Source organism: Oratosquilla oratoria, chromosome 22 (assembly GCF_046742065.1).
Source record: "Oratosquilla oratoria isolate Oo_2021 chromosome 22, ASM4674206v1, whole genome shotgun sequence".
Taxonomy (NCBI): domain Eukaryota; kingdom Metazoa; phylum Arthropoda; class Malacostraca; order Stomatopoda; family Squillidae; genus Oratosquilla; species Oratosquilla oratoria.
This window is the reverse complement of record NC_134798.1, coordinates 6,611,064-6,634,816: the sequence shown is the minus strand read 5'-3', so window position 1 is coordinate 6,634,816 and position 23,753 is coordinate 6,611,064. Positions and strand designations below refer to the sequence as shown.

The 23,753-nt window shown below is 43.9% G+C and overlaps 1 protein-coding gene across 3 annotated transcripts in view; it reads left to right on the top strand.

Annotated features, from left to right (window-relative positions):
* Positions 1–18,523, top strand: part of LOC143037414 (cytohesin-1-like) — a 228,158-nt gene extending 209,635 nt beyond the window's left edge. For all 3 annotated transcript variants that reach the window (XM_076205564.1, XM_076205563.1, XM_076205562.1), the window contains exons 3-8: positions 9,928–10,043; positions 10,291–10,441; positions 10,843–11,104; positions 12,762–12,992; positions 16,477–16,655; positions 16,808–18,523. In XM_076205564.1, the coding sequence (XP_076061679.1) occupies positions 9,928–10,043; positions 10,291–10,441; positions 10,843–11,104; positions 12,762–12,992; positions 16,477–16,655; positions 16,808–16,886 (1,018 nt within the window). In that variant the 3' untranslated portion in view covers positions 16,887–18,523. The remainder of the gene's footprint in view (positions 1–9,927; positions 10,044–10,290; positions 10,442–10,842; positions 11,105–12,761; positions 12,993–16,476; positions 16,656–16,807) is intronic.
* The last annotated feature ends 5,230 nt before the right edge of the window (positions 18,524–23,753 follow it).

The window sequence follows — 23,753 nt, the reverse complement described above, 5'->3', positions numbered from 1 at the left end:
TGAGTAAAATCATCTGGCATGAATGGCATCCCTGTAGTACAGCACAGGCACAATTGGGTGACATTTGGACTCTGCCACAGAAATTGAACCCTCCCCGGCACTCGTTAAGAGTACCTGTGACGCCAGCACTTGTTTACAACCTGGGCTCTCGGTACTCCCCTTCAGCCCTTGCCCCCCCTTACGTGAATAGAAGCGTCAGGTTCAGCCAGAATTAAGACAATGTAGCTCATCGCCAGGTTGAAGGGGTTCACCATGTGTGGCCCACCTGGGCCAAATGGACCATCAGGACCGTGTGGACCACCACGTGGATCGTCGACCACGTCAGCCAGCCTCGACCTCATTCTTGTCCACGTACAGTATAGGTGTTGCCCAACCCCCTAGTGCCCTCCCTATCTTGTAGCCTCAACTTGTACTCTCCAAACACTGCTACGGTCTTTCCAGGATAATGTGTGTGTGTGTGTGTGTGTGTGTGTGTGTGTGTGTGTGTGTGTGTGTGTGTGTGTGTGTACACTTGTGTTTGTGTGTATGTGTTTATAATTCACCACGGTCTTGGATCATGTGTTTCACTAGTGATCGACAACTATTACCCTCCCGAGTGACTCGGAGCTCATATTTGACCCGAAATATGGGCAATGTTGTGACCTTCTCATAGGCGCACGCAACTCCTTCCTCACAAGAGTTGGAGTGTCGGCACAAAGTGCAACGGTGCTGAAGCTTTCAGCCCCGTGCGAGGCTCGAACTCGGATTCCTGAATTAATGGTCGTGCACGGTACCACCATACTTCGATCCTTGTGTGTATGTTTGTGTACACGTGTAGGGTGTATGTATCTATGTGTACGTCGTCTGTGTGGGGGTGTATGTGTGTATGTGTATGTGTGTGTGTGAACGAGATTCAGCATTGTCATGGATCACTTGCTAGACAGTTGTGGGTGAGAGCTCAGAGCTCATAAAGTTCGATCTATGGGTTTATGTGTATGTGTGCGCGCGTGTATTCGTGTTTGCACGCGAGCAAATGCATGCATGTTTTACATGTATGTGCGTGCGTGTATCTGTTCGTGCGCGCTCGCATTTGCCGGCCATTGTGGTCGAACGTTTCCCCCCCCACCAAACTTTTTCGAACTCCGCTTTAACGGCGTTTTCTTGTTGAGCACGGCATGTAAAGGTGTGCGTGCGTGTGTGCGTGCGTGTGTGTGTGCGTGCGTGTGTGCGTGCGCACGTGTGTGTGTGTGTGTGTGTGTGTGTGTGTGTGTGTGTGTGTGTGTGTGTGTGTGTGTGTGTGTGTGTGTGTGTAGCGGGTTGATTCCAATCATCCTTCTTTCTGATCCGTCAGCGTGTAAAAGAGACCCCGACGCGTTCCTTGCGGTTGTTCACTCGCAGTTATTTATGAAATCCGTGGAAGGAGGATATGAAGTGCGAGACTCCAAGTCACTCACGACACCTGAGGACGTCCGGATGCGGGACTCACGACTCCTGAAGACGCCTGGAACTATGACTCCTGGAGACTTCCGGGGCCAAGACTTGAAGTCACTCGTGACTTTTGAAGACGTTCGGATGCGAGTTTTGAAGTCACGACTCATGAAGACGTCCGGAACCAAGACTCCTGAAGACATCCGGAGCCAAGACTCGAAGTCGCCCACGACTTCTGAAGACGTCCGGAGCCTAAAATCGAAGTCGCCCACAACTTCTGAAGACGTCTGGAGCTACAACTCGCCTCGTGGCAAGACCGATAAGCGTGTATTAGGCTTTGGCCTGCCTGATATGCATGGATTAGGCCGTCTTGCCTGATATGCATGTATTAGGCTCTGTCTTATCAGGTGTATGTTAGGCTTCATCTTACCTAATAAATGTGCATTAGGCTCCATTCTACTTAGTAAACATGTTTTTGACTCCCTCCTACTCAGTAGATTTGTTTTAGGATGGATTTTATGCGGTAGATATATATTTATGTTGGAAATCTAAATGATAATAATTAATAATATTAATAATAATGAAGATGATGATAATGCTAATAACAATAATGTAATATATACTGACAATGAAGAATATCCAGTGTTTACGGCGAAAGGTTCTAAAATCTAGGAAATCCAAGATACTGGAATCACTTTCTAATAATCCGGTTACCGATAAGAGGTATTTTTCGAAAGGTGGTTTCGCCCCGAATCTTAAATCCGAATCTGAGAAATCGCCATTAGAAAATGATCGGACACACAGGCGGCGACCGACCCGATGGGCGCGCCCTTATCTGGGGGCGACACTCCCGAGGGAGATAAACGGGTTGGTCTTATAGCCACTCCACCACCACGCACCTGTCGGCTTCCAAGATTTTACAGTATTTTATTTTATCTTTTATTGTGTTTTCCTCAAATAAATTACGGTGTCTGATAACGGCGGTCCTTGGTGGTGGTGGTTGTGGTGATGATGATGATGGTGGTGGTGGTGAAAGTGGGGGGTGGTGAAGATGGTTATGACGGCCCCGTTTGGAGTCGCTCACCAGTAATGACGTCTTTTTTCCAATGGACTCTGAACAATTCTTCTTAGTAGCTACCATTTTGAGGCGGTTGCCCCCTGGTGTGTGTGTACATGTGTGTGTGTGTGTGTGTGTAGCTATTTGTATCGAAACCCTCAGGCGTGAGAAAGGACGCGATGTTTACGAGTGATACGTATATTACAACTTTCACACCCACCCAAGATGTTATTACACGTTAAAAATGGCGATGGGTTTACGCCAGGAGGATCTTGGCTGTGGCCGAAGCCGCCGTCACTTTTGCCCCGCGTGAAAGTATTGGCAATTGTTGCAGTTCCCGGTTTTTTGTTTTTTTTTTGGGGGGGGGGAGTAACCGCTTTTGGCCCCTCGGGGCCGTGACATTCCAATATTTTTTATTCATGTATTTATTTGTTTCCTCTGTTGAAGCTGACACCTATCAGCCGAGTGCCAGACTTGAAGATTTTGTTTCGACTGACACCAAACGATTTCATTCAGCTGACAAATGACCCCTAGGCAGACTGAACCAGGTTAATCCTGAGCTTTTCCCCCTCGGCTGAATAAGATCGCCTGGCGGCGGAGATAGTAAACATACAAATAAATATTAGGTATTGAAAGGGTTAGATAAGAAATTGAACCCATGGTCTTCCTTGCCCCCCCCCCCGCCCCCTTAGTTGAACAAAACCGTCTGGCGGCAGAGAATAAATATATAAGTCAAATTAGGTATTGAAAGGGGTTAGGTGCCTCACGTATATAGATCAGGGGTTCTCAACATGTGGGCCATAGCCCCCAAAAGAACCATGACTAGAATTTAGGTGCCCATGGCCTCCTGTTACAAATTTTACACACACACACACACACATATATATATATATATATATATATATATATATATATATATATATATATAATGAGAGGAACCTGAATTTTTATATTATGTTATTCTATCCTGGCAGAAGATAATGATCGTCAGCCTTGTAATAACGCATTGTTTATTTTCTTCATTTTTTCTTGATCTGTTTTTTTCTGGGGTGGGATTTGAGAGAAAAAATAAGGGGTCACACGGATGTTGAGAATTCATCAAGGGAGGAATGGGGTGGAAAAGGTTGAGAACGGCTACTGACTATAGATCCTTTCCGAAGCGCAAAACGATTGTGGAATTTCCTTCTTCAGCGCCGCCGGCGAGTCGGTGTTCCTTTTCCCTTGAAACTCTCCTCACTCGGACCTTGTATCATCTGTTATCTCACCCATATCGCCGTGCTCACCACCCTATAGGCACCCTTTGTCTCTATCACCTCCCCAGGGATCCTCCTGCTCCTCCTCCTTCCCTTGCTCTGCCCTCCCTTCATCTCTCTTTTACCTGCCTCTTCCCTAACCCTCGCTTCCCCTCCCCCGTTTTCTTCTTTCCATTCCTTCGCCTTCAATCTCTTCTTCCCCTCCACCACTACCTCGCCTTCCCTATATCCTCCCCCTTCTCATCTCTTCCTTTATTCCGTGCCATCTTTGTCTCATCCTTTCTGCTGAGTTCCACCCACTCGTTAAATTGATCTTTTTTCCATTTGGGTGTCAAGAGTGATCTCGCCTTGAAGGTACAGTGCGGTCACTGTGATAGTGCTCTTCTCTGCCATCCCCGGCACCTCCTCTACCTCTTCACTGTGTGTGTGTGTGTGTGTGTGTGTGTGTGTGTGTCTGTCTGTCTGTCTGTCTTTGCCTCAGCTCCCTTTTGTTCCCTGTTATCTCTTTATTCTGTGATTTTATTGCATTCTGCATTAGCCTTAAGCGGGCAGAACACGATCATTATTATTGCGGAATATTCTGTATTGTACAATAGTATTGAGCACTGTGACACCATCTGCTATTTGGGTTGTGACTATGTAGTCCTGTTCCATCCATTACGAACCATCCCTACACCGTCAATGATGTACAATACTGAATATTGCGCAGTGATATTGATCGTGTAGGGCCCGCTTTATCCTTTTCTTCTGTTCATCCTATAGAATCTTTCGTTTTCATCATCCCTTTCTTTCTCACAGTTATATTTCCACCTCTTCCTATTCTTCTTCCTCTCGGTTTCTTCCTTCTCTTCCGTTTCTCCTCCTCCTTCTCCTCCGTGAAGTAGAAAGCTGTTGTTTGGGTCTGGCAGATTTTGAGCCGGGGCCGGTCTCCGCCGTATCCTGCTTGCCGTCGGGTGCCGGTGGCTGGGTGTCCGGGTTCCGGGTAAGTTCTGCGGTAGCAGAATGGACAGAGAAAGCTCTGCATAGAAAATGGGATGCAGAAGTCCACTTCCACGCAGGAGTGATGTGGTTTGCCCGCTTTTAATGTTGTTTTCGTTGTCGTTGTAGTTGTTGTTATCCGTCTTTGGTGTCATTGTCACTTGTCGTGTTGTTTTTCTTTCACTTTTGTTAGTTATTTTGTGGATTTTGTCTCTTGTTTCTTGGTAGCTGGGAAACACTGGTATCACTCGAACGTACGGTAGATGAAAACCGTAAAGCCTTTCAGTACACACACACACACACACACACACACACAAGACCCTTGCTCCCCGGGGTCCCCCCCCCCAACTGGTCGAGACCCTCGCTACTGCACCAGGAACTGATGAAATGAACGAAATTGAAAAAGTAACACGTGAAGAAGTGACAAGGACAAAAATGGAGGAGAGGAGAAAGAGGTGTTGGTGGAGGACGAAGGGGAGGAGGAACCTGTGTTTGTATGAAGTCAACATAAAGGTGTACACATACACGCGTGCGCGCGCACACACACATACACACACAAACACACATATATATATATAATAATATATACACACACCACACACATATATATACGCACACACACATACACACAAACAGTATGTTTGTTGACCTACTTGATGTAGATCTCTCTTGTAGATATTCGTAGATACACGGATCCACTTGCACTTGGGCTCCGCAGTTGACTTGTGTGACCGTGGCCTCCTAAAGTTCTCTTCTCTGTAGTTGTTTCATTCTCCTCCAATTCTTCCCCAACACCTCCCCACCTTCTTCCTACCGCTCCCCCAATTCTTCTTCATACGAGGTATGGACTGCGTAAATTTTATGCAGCCAGTACTTCAGGGGAGATTTTCAGTGCCACCCCTACGGGCCAGAGTCACGAAGTGTCCTTTTATGATTAGATACTACCACTTAGATAAGAGTGGCTGATAACTTTCATCATCTACTGTTCCTCCTTTCTACGACCACCCTCCTTCAATATCGCTTCCCTCCATCTCTTCGGTGCGATATTCTCTTTCAGTATAGAAACGCTGGTTATCGGTGATGGAATACGATACAATCATCATTATCATCATCATCATCTTCATCATCTTATCTTCTCATGCCATTTCCACCCTACTCCACCATGTCATATGCCACCAAGACCAACTCTTCCACTCCTCATCCACATTCTTACCAAACTTCGTTTCTTCTTCGTTTTCTTCTTCCACCTACTACTACTACTTTTACAACTAATGCTACGTCTCCAACCTCTTCGCCTTCCCATTTTTCTTCTATTTATTCTCTCTCTTCTTTTATTCCTGCTTTCTTGCATTTCTTCTCGTTTTACTCCTCACGTTTTTCGTCTTCATCATTTCACTTTCATGTTTTTCTTTGTTTTCTCCTTTTCCCTCCATTGTTTTTGTTGCGCCTTTGTCTCCATCGTCCCTGCCCCGCTGTTGTCGAGGTCCTCCGCCGCCTCCTCCTCCTCTTCCTCCTTTTCTTCTTCCTTCTCCTCCTGCCCCCGCCTCCGCCTCCACCCATCAAGGCCACGGGACGGCTGACACTTGCTCTGTCCCATCCGCCTATTGTTACGCCTCCGTTGAGACGCCCACACGACGGAGGCTGGGGATGTTATCACTACCCTGTAAACAGGGGAAGACCCAGTGCATGGCTCAATAGGTGATGTCGGTGACTGGAATGGTGACGATGCAGGTTGTGCGGCGATTCTTTTCTGTGGTAATGATGGTGATGTTGGATGCCATGGTTACCAGGGTTGTGATGTTGTGACATACAGTGATAATGTTGATTGCGATGGTAAATGTGGTTCTTGGTGCGTGTGTTTGTAGTAATGGACGTTGGCTTTGCTGAGAAGGATGTGATGACCGCCATATTCTACGCCTCTATTCCCCACCTTCTCCCTCTGCCCTCCCTCCCTCACCCTCCAACACAGTAGTCAGAGCCCCAGCAGGCACAGCAGACACAACAGCTGTGTTTTTCTCGGAGCTGCCTCATTCCCTGTACCGATTCGACCTGACTTCTGATTCTGTGAACTTCGGGCGCGATTTTCCTCCTTTGTGTGTGTATGTGTGTGTGTGTGTGTCCGTCCCTTCGTGGTATATATGCAACAGGTGGATCACAGATACAAGTCGCAAAATACAGCGAAATGATGAAAAAACTTCAACACAAAATACACATATCTCAGCTTCGTAAACTCTTATATGTACATGTGCGTCCTTCCCTCCGTTCCCCACCCCCACGCAACCCCACTCCTCCTCTCCACGACCTCTTTCTCTTCCTTCATCCACCTCCTCTTGCCGAAAGAGGAACATAAAGAATACTGGAAGATGACATTGTCAGTCGCGTGCGTGGCTACTTAATGGAGAGGAGGAAGAACAGGGGGTGGGGGCGCTTGGGAAGGAGATGGAGGGCGAGGGAAATCTGAGGAGAATAGGCAAAGAAAGAAGCAGATAGAGGTGAAAAGGGAAGAGGAGGAGGTAGGAGAAGGGTGAAAAATAATAAGGAATTTATTATTGGAGAGGAGTAGATGAGAAGGAAGACTTGGATGTTAGTGAGATAGGGAAGAAAAGGCAGGCTGAAGGAAGGGAGTGTGAGGGAATGAGGAAGGGAAGGGAGAAAAAGAAGAATAATGGAGAAAGTAAGGAGGACTGAAGATGAGGTAGAAGTTATGTTTATTGGAGGTGAGAGGGGAATGAGGAGGGAATGAAGATGGAGGAGAAAAAAAATTGAAGGAGACGGAGAGGAAGGAGGAGGAGGCGGCGGAGTCGAGCATCGCCTTGGGTGAGAAGTCAAGGTTCGTCTGCGGCACGTGACGACCATGAGTCCCGATTGTCCTTTTCAGGTGCCGCGGGCGGCACTCTCGCGAACGGAGGGTGCCATTGACGTCACGGACGACTGAAAGCAGAACGAGTGACGCGCATGGACACACACACACACACACACACACACACACACACACACACGAGAGAGCCTGTCATCAGAAGTAGTCGGTTTAAGAAATTTCATTCCTGCCGGGTTTTTCTCCTCTGCTGCAGGATGCCCGCTGTCAAAGTAAGTCGGATACCGAGTGGATTGCAAACAGTGTGGCAAGGGACGACGAGGAGGAGGAAGAAGAGAATGTTCAAATTCGATTACGATGTTTGGAATTTCCTTCGCCTGAAGGGTCTTGGGTCATCTTGATGCACGTGTATGTGGTTTTGTGTGTGTGGATTTGTGTATACATACGTAGTACACGTGTGAACGCGGATTTGTACTTGCAAATGTACACACGGGCACGCGTACATTTACAGGTGTGCTATAACAACCTCTGAGTTCGCAGATAAAAATGGTTCGAATTAAAGTATGGATGAACAAGACGATATAATGTATAGGCACATTCTCCTCATCTATTGTGGATTCGTTTAACAGTGCTTCCCTTCTGTTGGGATACAAGTATTAAAAAAATATTCAAGGGGCTTACGGCGGGAGATGCTTAGTAGTGATGAAAATCGAGCCGTAGGCCTACATTCGCCTAAGATAACCAGGGCAGGTAACAGTCACTGAGACCCGTTGGCAACTTTGCTTGCTATATATGAAACCGGGTTTAAACCAAAGCTCCTCATCCAGGTTTGGGGTCAGAATGTGTTTGAATAAAAAGAATGTCGCACGGACATTTACAGCGTACACTTAAGTTCGTATCGGGAAAGTGGCCAATGCCCTTGGAATGCTTAAGATAGTTGGGTGGTGGTGGCGGGGGAGGTGGCCATGTTGATTATGATGATGTCGAAGTGTTCGGATGGGTTGTCGTGGCTTGAAATGAAATCCCAGTCAGGGACTGACAGCGTGGTGCTTGTGAGTGATTGAGAGAATTGTGGTACCTTTGGCAGAGCTGTTCAGATTTGTATGATATTGTTCCCCCATCCTCCCCATGCACACAACTTTCTCCCATGAAAGTAATTTGACAATGCGTTCGAGGATTTTAGAGTTAATGTGGTACGTATAAAGAATTCACGTAGGTTTTGTGTAAATAGTTTTTGTATTTTAAATGAGGGGTAGTTTGTGCTAGCGTTCAAATGACACGGGTGGTAAGGGGAGAATGGAACGCCCCCACACACACCTGTGCCCCCCACCTCACCTAGCCCTTATCTTGCATTTTTCATTTCTTAGATGTGTCCATTGACATTTCTCTGGCTCATTTCTTCGATATGTTCGTTTTTTGTAATTATGGTTATATATTTAGTCGTTGTTTTTTTTTTTTATCCAATTTATACTATAACATTTTTGACAACTTTGTTTACATGTGAAGTATACTGTCAGAGATGGTGTTCGATTCGGATCGTAAATAAGTTTGCGGTAACTTATTTTTTGTTATTGACATGCTTTTTATTACTCGGGCAATATCCAGCACTCCATGTTTGCCTGGAAAATTATAGCGAACACAGCACTATCATGAAGTCATTTGTACCTCTACGATCCAGAAAATAGTGAACAGTTCATTAGACTTCCGGAACTGTGTTCTTCCGCGTCAGTTAGTTTCATTGTAGTAGGGAAGGGGAAGGTGTTGTTGTTCCTTGTCTCTGAAAGGAAATTTTAGGAAGTGTTGGTATCAAGTAATGGCGGAAGATGAGCTTTGTACTTCATGTACAGAAAGGTAAATTTTTTATGGTATGCAGGATATTGACAGGTGAGCAAAGTATACATAAATATATTGACCAACACGAGGTCCAGGCCTGTCCTCGCCATTGGAATGATCAACACTTGCTGTGGTTTAAGGTTGAATCCTGTAAATTATTTAACTAAAGATTGAGCTTTTGTGCACTTCCAGTCAGAAATTTCCACGGATTTTAAATAGTATCAGTTGTCTTTTGGGGGATAGTCTACAGTTTCGGCTGCTGCAATAACCAAAACGTATTTTTCCTGTTAACATAAATATGAAACAACACAGGTTGCACTACATTCAAATATATGACCTAGTTCCAACAATAACATATAATTAGGATAAATGTGACAGCTGCCAGTCTCCTTGCCAAAATTTGTAACCCAAACAATGGCATTGGGAGGAGGCACATTGCCTACTTGTAATTGTGAAGCATTTGATATACTGTAACATTTACCCATCACCAATGACAGCTATGGGTTGGCTTGATACCTTATAATTTTAAGTTGAGAACAGCTTGCAGGAGCAATTTTTTTAACACCTGTCTTTTTTATTCACAGTAAGAGTAACCCGAAAAGCAAGCAGACCAGCATTGGGAGAAAGAAATTCAACATGGACCCCAAGAAGGGTATTGAATATCTCATCGAACATGGCTTGCTCAAAAATACACCTGAAGGTTTGTAAAAAAAATTTTTTTTACAATTATTGTCCCTAAGGATGGGAATGCAAATGATTACTGACCAAAGACTAAATACTCAGTTAACTTTTGCCTACATTTCTCAATTTTATTCACTTGTACTATTTCAAACTTGACTTAGATATATTTCTGCTTAAGTTTATTTTGTTTTATTCAATATTCTTGTTTCAGATAAATATATATGCCCATTTTCTCTCAGTAATATTAATACACAATTGACTTTCAGATATTGCTGGTTTCCTGTACAAAGGAGAAGGTCTCAATAAGACCGCCATTGGAGACTACTTAGGCGAACGGAATGAGCACAACCAACAAGTTCTTGATGCTTTTGTCTGTTTACATAACTTCACTGACCTCATCCTTGTTCAGGCACTCAGGTAAGGGATAAGATCTTTGTTGATGCCTTCTTTCACATGTTTGATCTGTTTTGTGGACATGCTCAGTAGGTTTTGATCCAGGAAAAGGTAAAATATTTTGGTGTGGTAGGAGAGGAGGATCCTGTGTAATATTTCAGCAAATCAGATTTGCCCATGAGATGAAAGTGAATATATGGCTTCACCTAGAGTAAGAAATGTATAGTAACCCACAGTTGAAGGTGTAGAAATGAAAATAAATTGGTGTGCTTTTTCTCGTATAAATTGTCAAAAATAGAAGTATTTGAATGTGATGCAGATTGATTTTTTTTATATATAAAATGTATTGCTACCATATATATATATATATATATAAAATTATGATAAAAGAATTTTATAAAAAGATATCACTGTCCAAATTTCAGACAATTTCTTTGGAGTTTCCGGCTACCGGGTGAGGCCCAGAAGATTGATCGGATGATGGAACGCTTTGCTCACCGCTACTGCGAACTCAATCCGTCCATCTTCAAGAACCCTGACACTTGCTTTGTCTTGTCTTTCGCCATCATTATGCTCAATACCTCCTTACACAATCCTGCCGTGAAGGACAAGCAAACTCTTGAACAGTTTATTTCAATGAATCGAGGCATTGATAATGGAGATGATCTACCAAGAGAGTTACTGGAGGTGAGTATTGCCTATGGTTTGTACTGGTTAATTAAGGTATAAAATGCATTTCAACATGGCAAGATGTGGTGGCAGATTTTAGTGGTAATATTCAAAAGTATGCATCCAATTGTATCAGCCATGTAATACCTTGCAGCATTAGAAAACTGGTAGTGATACCCACATTGAATTTAGCAGAGTACCTCAGACTCTGAGATATATAGTACATGTTATAAGAGTGGATAGTTAGAAAAAATGGAAATGAGGCTGAGAATGGCTGGTGGAAAGAGTTGCAGGATAGTGTAGTTTGAGCATATGGAAAGCGGGGTTGTACCCTCTGGGTGAGCAGGGAAGGCACCCCTTGGAATTTTAAAATTTTTGAACTTAGATTTTCTGGGAACTACCCCCACCAAATTGGGGGAAGTTAAATTTTTTTTATTATTTTGGGGGTGCAGTCACCCTCCCAGGTTCACCCTTGAGGGTACAGCCCTGAATGAGTGAGAGAACACTAGCAAAAAGAATGTGGAAAATAAAAATAGATGGAATGAACTTGAGAGGAGGACCAAGAATAAGGTGGATGGTTGGGGTGAAGGGGCCACAGGTGCACCCATACTACGGTTCTCTAATCACTTCTGTTCCATATGTAACCCTCTCAATTAACACATGCCCATACATCTTACTGACTACACACAGCAGACTGATCCCTCTCAAACTACTACATTCATACTTGCCCCCTTTGTATAGCAGGACTGTACATACACCCCTCCAGTCAATCAGGACACTTCTTTCCCATAGACATGATGATATGGTTTAACATCACACATGCCCCCCTATCAGGAGGCTAGGACAGTGCCCCTCACAGAGGGCTTTGTAGTGTGGAATTTAATGAACCATGCCCTTGGTTCAACTTCGCTGGTGGCAGGATTCGAACCGCCCTCACCTCGACCTTCGCTGCAAGTAATGACGCCCTAACCTGCTCAGCCAGCGAGCACCTCCCATAGACATGCAATAGATAATTTCAGTAGGCAGTCCACTATTACTTTGCCACCATTTGTCAGACTTTCCACATGACATCCATCCAGTGTAGGTACCTTTTAGCTTTCATTTACATAAGAACATAAGAATGAAGGAGATTGCAAGAGACCATAAGGCCTACACTAGGCAGCTCCATATCCATCACCACCTGTTATCCCCATTATTTGCACCTCCCCATTTGCAATAGCCATAGCATTATCCTCACCCATCAGTTATCCTATTCTCTCCAAACACCATAATCAAAGCCTTCCTGCCTTTCTCGACATGCAACACAGACACACGCACGTACATGCTTGCTTGTATATGTGAACACAGACACACACACACGCACGCACACACACACACGCCACACACATACATACACCACATATACATACGCCACATACACATATGTATATACGCCACATACACATATGCATATATGCCACATACACACACATGTATATATGCACAAACACATATGCCACAAACGCCACATACATACACCACATACACGCCTGCGCACACACACACATGCACATATGGAAAGTCAGCATACGCGGTAATTTCAGGAACCTAACCCCCACGTTATTTGAGGGACTCCTGTATGTGAAAAATTAATATTCTCAACAGAAACCTAATATATATATATTTTTTTCTTCAGAGTTTGTATGATAGCATCAAGACAGAACCTTTCAAAATTCCTGAAGATGATGGAAATGACCTTATGCACACTTTCTTCAATCCTGACCGTGAAGGTTGGCTCATGAAACAGGGTGGAAGATACAAATCTTGGAAACGTCGGTGGTTCATTCTCAATGACAACTGCCTCTACTATTTTGAGTACACAACAGATAAAGAACCCAGGGGTATTATACCCCTGGAAAATATTGAGGTAAGTGTATTAGCAACAATGTTCAATGTAGCTAACTAAAGTGACTAGTATTAGTGAACATAAAGTCTGTAAAGGATGTCACTGTCTTAGGAATGAAATGATCTCGGCACATTCATCACTGACATTCTGTATGTGTGCCAAGAGCTTCTTCCCCAGATAAGGGAGGTAGCCATTGTTCACATTACCATTGTGTATATCATAATCCTTTCATTAGGTGATGTTTCCTTAACCACTTCCATAGATCACGAGGTGCAAGTGTGTATATGAGGATGCAGGTGTTGGCATCTTAATAATATCTATTTTGTAGTTGTAGCTGAGTGATGTCTATATTCTGTGAACAGACTTGATTGCACTTTCTGTGGTTATTAACATAAACTTCGAAGTGTTCCCACTTTATTACACTATGACTGCCCCTCCATCATGCTGTCCCCCACTCTTAATATTGTCTTGTATCACTTCTCTGAATATACATTTCCTTTTTCACTGAACACTGTTGTAGGAGAGAGAGAATACTGCCACCGAGTGTTCCCACATAAGTCATAAAAGGCAACAAAAACAGGACAGGGATAGGACTAGGCATCCTACTACATTCCTAAAAAAAAACAAAGGCATAAGAGGGTCTGGGAGGAGTTTTCCAAACAGAACCCTAATGTTTGGGTCTTTTAATGTGCATGGATGTGGTACAGGTGAGAGTAAAAGAGATAGGAAGAATGTTTGTGAGAAGATAGATGAATGTGTAGGCATTGAGTAAAACTAAGTTGAAAGGGAAGGGCGAGTTTGAGTTTAGGAGTGTAGTTAGGAGGGTGTCGGGTGAAGAGAGGACAAGGGAGAGAATGGGGTGGTCGTACTAGTAAGTGAAGAGATAGATAAGCGTGTGTTAGAGTGGAAGGAGTTTTCTTCAAGGTTAATGTGAAGGTGAAACTATGAAGGGTTATGTGGGTCTTTGTAAGTGAATATGGTCCTGGAAGTGAGAAGAGTAGGAAAAGGAGGTTTTTTGGATAAATTTAAATGAGTGCATAGTGGGTTTAGGGAGAAATGTTAAAGTGGTGGTATTGGGAGATCTCACTGCTAGGGTGGAAGACGAACCAATAGTCAGAGTTCCAGGGAAAAAATTGTAGAGTTGATGGTGGAGATGTATCAAGAGAGTTGATGATAGCAAACACAATGTTTAGGAAGAAAGTTGGGCATAAGTACATATGGGAGAGGGTGGTGGATGGAAGGGTGGTAAATAGGGCTTTAATGGACTATATAATGGTAACTAGGAGAAGAGTAGGAAGAGTTAAGGATGTACATGTTCTTAAGGGAGAGAGTGGGGGAATATTAGATAATTTTTAGTAGAAGGTAAGTTGAGAATGGAGGATAGAGAAAGAAAAAAAGAACAGAAGGTGAGGTGCTTAGAGTAAACTGTTTAAATTAGAAAGAAAAGGAGTACAAGAAGCTGAGAGAAGAGTGGGAGGGAGTCACAAAGTGTGCAAAGATGGTGTGTGGAACAAGGAGTACAGGAAGAAATAGAAGGAAGGGTAGTGAGTGGTGGAATGATGAAGCAAAGAAGGTTGTAGAAGAAAAGAAATGAGCATTCACATATTGGTTCAAAATAGGACAAGAGTCATATAAGAGGTGCAAAGAAAATGGAAGTAAAGCATAAGATAAAGGAGGCAAAAAGGTGAGCAGAATTGAAATGGTGTAAAAGTATGTCAGAAATTTTTGAAAGTAATGAAAAGATGGTTTGGAAGGAAATTAAGAGAGGAAGGGGAAGCAAATCAAGTAGAGAATAAAAGTTAAAAGGTGCATATGGAGAGATGATAATGGAAGAGAGCAGTAAGAGGAAGATGGGCAGAATATTTTAGTCGAGTTGCTAAATGTGAAGGAGGATACGTAGTGAAAGGTAGTTGCAGTGGGATGTGCTAAGAAGTTGACAGTGATGAATTAGGAAAATGGAGAAATAAAAATGAGGATTTGGGAAAGGCTTATGACAGGGTAAACAGTAAGGTAATGTAGGAGGTATTGCAGATAAATGGGATAGGAGGAAAGCTGTCAAGAGCAGTCAGTAGTTTGTACAAGAGTAGTAGAGCCTGTGTTAGAATGAAAAATGGCAAGAGTGAGGTTTGAGGTAAAGGTGGGACTTCACCAGGGATGTGTCATCTCACCATGGCTGTTCAGTTTATACATGGATGGGGTGGTGTGAGAGGTAAATGCAAGGGTAACTATATTTTATAATGTGACTATTGGAATGCATCATTATGCATGAGGCAGCCGATGCTGCACTTGAGAATTTGACACATATTGAAGAGGTTAAATGAATAAAATTGTCTGATATTAGTAAATAAAACATTTGTAGAGGAGTGAAGAAAGATTAGTAAAAGGTGTGGAAGGCAGTGGATGGAGTGAACTTGAGGGAACAACAGAAGATGGATGGATGGATGGGGTGAAAGGGGTATTGAGCAACAGGGTAATGTGTTAAGAAAGGAAGGGATAAGGCAGGAGATTGGGCTGAGTAGAGAATGGCTGTGTATAGATGATACTGTGATGCAAGGAAGGGAGGAGTGGGGGTTGGGGAGCGGCTGTGTGTGAATGTTATTTTGACACAGGGTGAAGGAATTTCTCCCTGTCTTCTACTTTTATACATGAGAGGGTGGAGTTGGGGAGGTTGCTGATTTAGTGAAGTGGGCTTGCCATGTCCTGCTGCATTGCTTCTGACCCAAGGCATTGGGCAAGATACAGGGATGACCTATCAACCATGAAGAGTTAAGATGAGAGGGATGAAAGGGTGGTGGATGGGAGTTGAATAGGTGAAAGAGTGAAATGGGTAGGAGTAGATATATGCCTTTTGACTTGGCTACCTCCCTGGTAAGGAGGAAAAAGACCTTAGTATATAGATAGATATCAAGTGTTGTCAGGTGGCTGCAGCAGTCTAAGGTGAACTCTGTTTTTGTTCAACAGTATGTGGGTAAACTTATATTTCTACACCCTTTTAAGACAACACATTCCCACTTTGCCAGGCTACCTCACACAATCATGCCCACATTTACTGACAGTCCAGCACAGGGTGGCCAAGTCAAAGGATCCACTGCAGTTCATTGCCTCAGGTCTTTCTTGCAGGAGACCCACAGGTTTTGCATCCATTATATACACATTAAAACCCATTTAATTCCCCTCCCATCATAGCATTTCATGAATGAAGTGTTATCCATGTCCCCTGCCAAGCTGCTCAGGATGAAGGTAATGCAGGGCCCAACTGCCAGAGCTAGCTTATACCCACTGCTTCATTATATGGTGACACACTCACACTCACTCACTACATGATTTATGGAGACTCCAGGTATTGCAAGGCACTGTGGAACTGTAGGTATCCTGTTAATGAAACACCAGACAATTATTAACGTCATAAGATTTGTGATGTTAATTAGGGGGTCATTGTTTAAGTCATTTCTGGCAGTTTCATTTGTCAAGCTGTTGTTTAACTCAATATTTACTTCTTCCACAGGTCCGAGAGGTGCAAGACCGTAACAAACCTAACTGCTTTGAGCTGTATGCTACATCGACTGACTTTATAAAGGCTTGCAAGACTGACAGTGAAGGGAAAGTGGTGGAAGGGAAACACACTGTCTATCGCATGTCCGCTGCCACACCAGATGAGAAAGATGAATGGATTACTTGTATTAGGTAAGGAAGAGTTGAGAATATCAGGATTCCTCTCCCCCTCCCTTCCATTTTCAGTCTAGTTTTTATAGCATAGAAGAATGTTATTTCTTTCAAAATTGCCAAATATAGTAGTAATCTGTATATTTGACTAATTGACCTTCCTTTCATTTCAGACAAAGTATCAGTCATAATCCATTCTATGACATGCTGGCCAAGAGAAAGAAGAACATACAGAAGAACACAAGTCGATAGTGTGGAGAGCAGCGCCCCTGTTACTGAGGGGTTGCCATTGTCTCCTCTGCTCTTCACACTCGGGCTTCTTCTGCTCTCACTCGTTCCCCACACTGTGTGTTGGGGTAGAGGGCGAAGCTTATCCCAGGGCCTGGTGCTCTTGTGGATGAACCTAGAGTGTGTGTGTGTGTGTGTGTTTTCAAGGCATGTTCATGAAAGCAAAAGCTTTTCAGATATTTGAAATGGTTCGTATTGAGATGTGTGGAAGTGATCAAAGTGCTTAGAAAAGGTTAGCAAGTTTTCCACACTGATGTAAATATCATTTGACATTTTGCCCAGAACTTTGTAGTCGCCTGGTGGTGGCAGGGCAGTGGATGTTAATGTGATGTGTAAAGCTTGCCTAAGGAACTGAGACGAGGAAGTCCGGAGGGGTACAGTATGCCTTTGCTTTCCTGTGGTGATTTTTATGGAGTTTTGATCCACCCAATTTGATGTCATTTCCTCCATCTCTTCAGGAGTAGACTTGGACGGTCTGCTCTGTCTGCAATATTCTCATGTGCAAGAAGACATCATTGAGCAAGAACTACAGAGGAGGATTATGTCTTCACTCAAGCTCCCATAGACACTTCATGGGAGGAGTGTTACTCTTGCCTCTAAGGTTGATGGTGGCAATGCAAAGAGCCAAATCTTTGGGGGTCATCCCTACATTCTTGTGAAGGAGGTGCCATGTTTCAGCTAAAGAAAGGTGGCATGGTGTGTGTCAAACTATTTGTTAGATTCTATCACCAGTGGATTCTACCATGTGTGGATCTCAGGAGTTGTATGATGCAAACACGTGGTGAAGGGGAATAGGGGAGGAGGAGGAAGGTTGTGTGTTGTTTTGTGTGTATGTCAGTAGTTGTATGTACGATGTCTGTGAACTCTTGGATGTGTTAAGTTGGCACAGTGCTGAAGATGTTATGATAAATGTATGGTCACAAATTTAAGTGCCACATTCAAGTCGGCTATAAATGACATTTATTTAGTGGTATTTGTTACGAGGGTGGACGGAGTTTGGCCTTCTGACACCCCTCCCTCTCCCCAGCCCCAGACACGAGCACTCGTACGAGCACACTGTCACCACCATTTTGACCAAATGCTTATGATTCTTGGTGGATCAGCAATGTTATGGCTTCAACCAAAGACATGGTGATCACTTTGCCAGTTATTGTCTCCCTATTTAAGAGTTTATATCTGTCCCCTTTATAAATCCTGTCTCTTTATATGTAAATTAGTTTTTCATCTGTTCCTTATGATGGTTGGCCTTCAATAGGAAAAGTCTAAACATTCATTTCTCTTTATCAGATTGATAGTTTAAACATAAATCCATTTTGTTGTTTTCATTGCGTTTGAGAGCGGAGTGATCAGAACTCCAGTGTCCTGATGGGATGGGCTAGATGTGGCAAGAGTGTAGCGAGACTGGTTGTGGTTGTGTTGCTGCTCAACTACAACCTGTACATCTTGCAGGACACATTGCCAGTGTCTCTTGCACCCCATTTCCCTTGTGAATAATATTTTGTGATTGTGTACAGTTTGTCGTGATGGCGGTTGTGCCAGATGTAAATATCCTTTCTTGTAGGCCCTTTATATCATTGTAATGAATAAAAGAATTACAATCAGTGTGTTTTATTGTCTTTGATACCTCACGACTTAAGCATGAAGTGTTGAAAGGAATGAGTGCGACAAGACTGGAAAACATAAGAATAGAGGAGACGGCAGAAACCATAAGACCTACACTAGACAGTGCTATGTCTATTACCACCTATCATTCCCATCCATAAGATTATCTAATCTTTTAACACAAATATGAGAGAGTTAGTGGAAGGAGATTAAGCCTGGGTAACCTCTTTTGTATAAAGATGGGGGGACTAGTCTTTTTATTCTGACCCCAGACAGGTTTCAATCATTGTGGGGTACTGTCCCCAGTGGACTTTGAAAACAGGAAAAGTGCTACAAGCTTTTGTTGTTGAACATTGAGCAGTTTTACAGAGGATAAAGGAAGAGCACGCCAACTGGAGATCTTTTGGCCCATAAATAGGGCTGATACAAAAGATGATAATAAATAATAAACAAACACATGAATAACAGATAAATAATGATACATATACCAATGGCTTTTCCCACCTTACAATGGAGGTAGCCAAAGTCGACGGCATAAATCCACTCCAACCAATTTCATCCCCACATACTCCATTCCCATTTACCACCCCTCCCTCTTGGCTCCTCCAGGATGATGGGTCATCCCTGCCTCTCGCCCACTGCCCTGGGTCAGAAGCAATGCAGCAAGACAGGATACCCACAGCAAAGCTTCTTCATTTAATCAGTAACCACCCCCTCTCCATCCTTTCATGCAGGAAAAGAGAGGACAGAGAAATTCCTTCTGGCTGTGTCAAAATATTCACATATACTCCCTCATCCCCCACCCACTCCCATCCATGCATCACAGCATTATCCATACAAAACCATTCTTCACTCACCCCTAACTTCTCCCTTCAACAGACATTCCCATCTTTCCCAATGCCCCTTTTAACCCTTTCATCCATTTCATCCTTGGTCACCCCTCATGTTCACTCCCTCCACCTCTGCCTTCCACACCTCTTTTACTAATTTTTCTTCACTCATTCTTTCCATATGTCCAAACCATCCCAATATTCTCTCATCAACCCTATCTACCAACTCCCTTTGTCTTGGGGATCGGTGCCACCTGCGTAGAGCCGGTAGCCAGGGGTAGATGCTGCCGTTTGGCAACCAACTCTTGGGGTTGGGGGGTGGTCCCACGACGTAGACGCTGCAGCTCAAAGACCTTTATCACGCACAGATACTCTCTTCTCTTCCTCCACAACCACCAAATACCAGCCTCCAGAAACATATTCATAATCATATCACTCACCGCTCCATTAACACACTGAAAGACAACACACTGCTGCATGCCAGACCCCCTGATATCCACCCTTCTGAATCCTCTCTCCCACGAAAGGACAGAGTCCACTTGGCCAGACTGCGGTGCGGTCACCACCCAGTACTTCTAAGCTACCAGAAGAGGCTGGATGACCGCGTTGTGAACAGCTGCCCAGGATGTAACACTTCACCCCATACCATACAACACATAATGGAAGACTGCATTATACACAATCATGCACGCAAACAACACAACATACGCTCTATGAAGGATTTGTGTGAAAACCCAGTTTTGGCTATGGCATTCCTTGGGGAGACGGGACTGCTCGGACAGACAGTCTAGGGAACGACAACAACAACAACAACAACCAACTCCCTTTCCACCCCTGTTCTCCTCACCACTTCATTTCTCACTCTATCCAGCCTAGTAACCCCTACCATACTTCTCAGGCATTTCATCTCAAATGCATTTAAAGTCTTCCTCTCTATGTTCCATGTTTCTGCCCAATACAGTGCTGTCAGCACAATCACCCCCTTCATACAATCTCCCCTTACCATACATTCCCAGTGTTGTCTGCAAACAACAACTGGCTTATCTCCCACTTTTCTCCATTTTCTTTAAACATCTCCAATCCCCAGCCCATTACTCTTGCATTTACCTCGCACTACCCCATCCACATATAGATTGAACATCCATGGCAACATGACACATCCCTGGCAAAGTCCCACCTTTATCTCAAAACACTCACTCTCGTTATTTCTAATTCTAACACTGGCTACTACTCTTAACTGCTTTCCTCCTATACCATATATCTGCAATACCTTCCACAGTGCTTTACTGTCTACCCTGTCATAAGCCTTTTCCAAAACCATAAAGGCCCAAAAAATATCCTTACTTTTTCTAAAGCTTTCTCATATATCTGCCTTACCACAAAAATCTGATCCACACAACCCTTACCTGTCCTAAACCCAAGCTGTTCCTCACCAATTCTCCCTCTGTTCCTCTCATCTTCTCAATCAAATCCCTACCACAAGCCTTCCCAACTACACTCAATAAACTGATCCTTCTGAAAGGACTACACTATACTATAATGATGATTTATAATAAATAAAAAATACATACATATACCAAGGCCTTTTCCTCCTTACAAGGGAGGTAGCCAAAAAGAAAAAGGCATAAAATCATTCCCACCCATTCCATCCCTAAATACACTCCACTCCCCTCCATCCTCCCTCCCATCTTAGCACCTCCTGGATGACAGGTAAGTAAAAAATAAATATAATAATAAATACACGGATACATACATATACCAATGGCTTTTTCCCCCTTACAAGGGAGGTAACCAAAGTCAAAGGCATAAATTCACTCCCACACATTTCATCCCCACATACTCCACTCACATTCACCAACCCTCCCTCACTCTTTTCTTGGCTCCTCCTGGATGACAGGTCATCCCTGCATCTCACAGACTGCTCTGAGTCAGAGGCAATGTAGCAAGACATAGCACATCCACAGCAAGGCTGCTTCATTTAATCAGCAACCCCCCTCTCCGTCCCCTCATGCAGAAAAAGAGAAGACAGGGAGAAATCACTTCGGGCTGTGTCAAAATATCATTCATACATACTCCTTCACCCCTCACCTCCATTCTCCACCCACTCCCTTCCATACATCGCAGCATCATCCATAGACAACCATTCTCCACTCACCCCTATCTTCTGTCTTCTCCTTTCCTTCCTCAACAGACATCCCCCTCTTTCCCAATGCCCCCTTTAACCCCATCCATCCATCTCATTCAAGGTTGTCCTCGCATGTTCACTTCCTCCACCTCTGCATTCCACACCTTTTTTACTACTATTTCTTCACTCATTCTTTCCATGCATCCAAACCATCCCAATACTCTTTCATCAACTCTATCTCCCAACTCCATTTCCAACCCCGTTCTCCTCCTCACCTTGTTTCTCACTGTATCCAGCCTAATAACCCCTACTATACTTCTCAGGCATTTCATCTCAAACAAACTCTTCCTTTCTTATATTGCATGTTTCTGCCCAATACAGTGCTGTCGGCACAATCACCCCTTCTTGGCATCTATTCCTAAATATCTATTTCTCATTACATTTTTTAATCCCCCAAGGCATTTACTTGCTCTCAATCTATATTCTACCTCCACTCCTCCCTTTCCTGGCACACTTGCACCCAAGTATCTAAAACTATCCACATCCTCCAGTCTCTCTCCCTTAATTCTCACTTCCAATTTGCTGCCATCCTCTCCCCTTGTACAGTACATCTCATCACCTTACTTTTACTCATATTTATCTTCAACTTCTTTTGCACACCTTCCTAAACTGCATCACTAATTTCCTTAATCCCTCTTCTGATCCTGCTACAAGCACATTGTTGTCAGCAAACAACTGGCTTTTCTCCCATTTTTCTCCATTTTCTTTAACCATCTGTCAAGAGTTTTTATGAGAGTAGTAGAGCCTGTGTCAGAATTAGAAATGGAGAGAGTGAGTGGTTCGAGGTAAAGGTGGGACTTCGTCAAGGATGCATTATGTCGCCCTGGCTGTTCAACTTATACATGGATGGGGTAGTGGGTCAGGGATTGGAGATGGTTAAAGAAAATGGAGAAAAGTGGGAGGTGAGCCAGCTGTTGTTTGCTGACGACACTGCGTTTGTGGCAGGATCGGAGGAGGGACTGAGGAAGTTGGTGACAGAGTTTGGGAGAGTATGTGATAGAAGAAAGCTAAAGATAAATGTGGGTAAAAGTAAGGTGATGAGATGTACAAGGGGTGAAAGTGGCAGTAGACTGGAAGTGAGCATTAAGGGAGAGCGACTGGAGGAAGTGGATAGTTTTAGATACTTGGGTGCAAAGGTGGAGGTAGAATGTAGATTGAGAGAAGCGAGTAAATGCCTTGGTGGATTGAAGAGTGTAATGAGGAATAGACATTTGGGAATGGATGCTAAGAGGAGACTGTATGAAGGAGTGATTGTGCCAACAGCACTGTATGGGGCAGAAACATGGAACATAAGAGAGGAAGAGAGAAGGAGTTTGAATGTGTTTGAGATGAGGTGTCTGAGAATGAGGAGGTGAGGAGAAGAACGGGGGTGGAAAGGGAGTTGAGAGTTAGGATTGATGAAAGAGTATTAGGATGGTTTGGACACATGGAAAGAATGAGTGAAGAAAGACTAGTAAAAGAGGTATGGAAGGCAGATGTGGAGGGAGTGAACATGAGGGGATGTCCTAGGATGAGGTGGATGGATGGGGTGAAGGGGGCTTTGGGGAAGAGGGGAATGTCTGTTGAGGAAGGACAGGAGAGGACAGAAGACAGGGGTGAATGGAGAATGGTTGTATATGGATGATGTTGTGATGCATGAGGTGGAATGGGTGGGGGGATGGGGGGTGAGGTAGTATGTGTGAGCAAAATTTGACGCAGCCTGAAGGGATTTCTCCCCGTCTTCTCTTTTTATGCAATGGGGGGACGGAGAGGGGGGGTCGCCGACTTAATGAAGCGGCCTTGCTGTGGATGTGCTGTATCTTGCGACACTGCTTCTGACCCAGGGCAGTGGACAAGGTGCAGGGATGACCCGTCATCCAGGAGGTGCTAAGATAAGAGGGAGGGTGGAGGGGTGTGGAGTGTATTCAGGGATGGAATGGGTGGGAATGATTTTATGCCTTTTCCTTTTTGGCTACCTCCCTTGTAAGGGGGAAAAAGCCTTGGTATATGTATGTATGTATCTTCAATCCCAGGCCCATTACCCTTGCATTTACCTCCCACACCACCCCATCCATGTATAAATTGAATAGCTATGGCAACATTACTCATCCCTAGTGAAGTTCCACCTTTACCTCAAACCACTCTCTCCATTTCTAATTCTAACACAGGCTCTACTACTCTCGTTAAAAACTCGTGACTGCTCTTAACAGCTTTCCTCTTATCCCATATATCTGT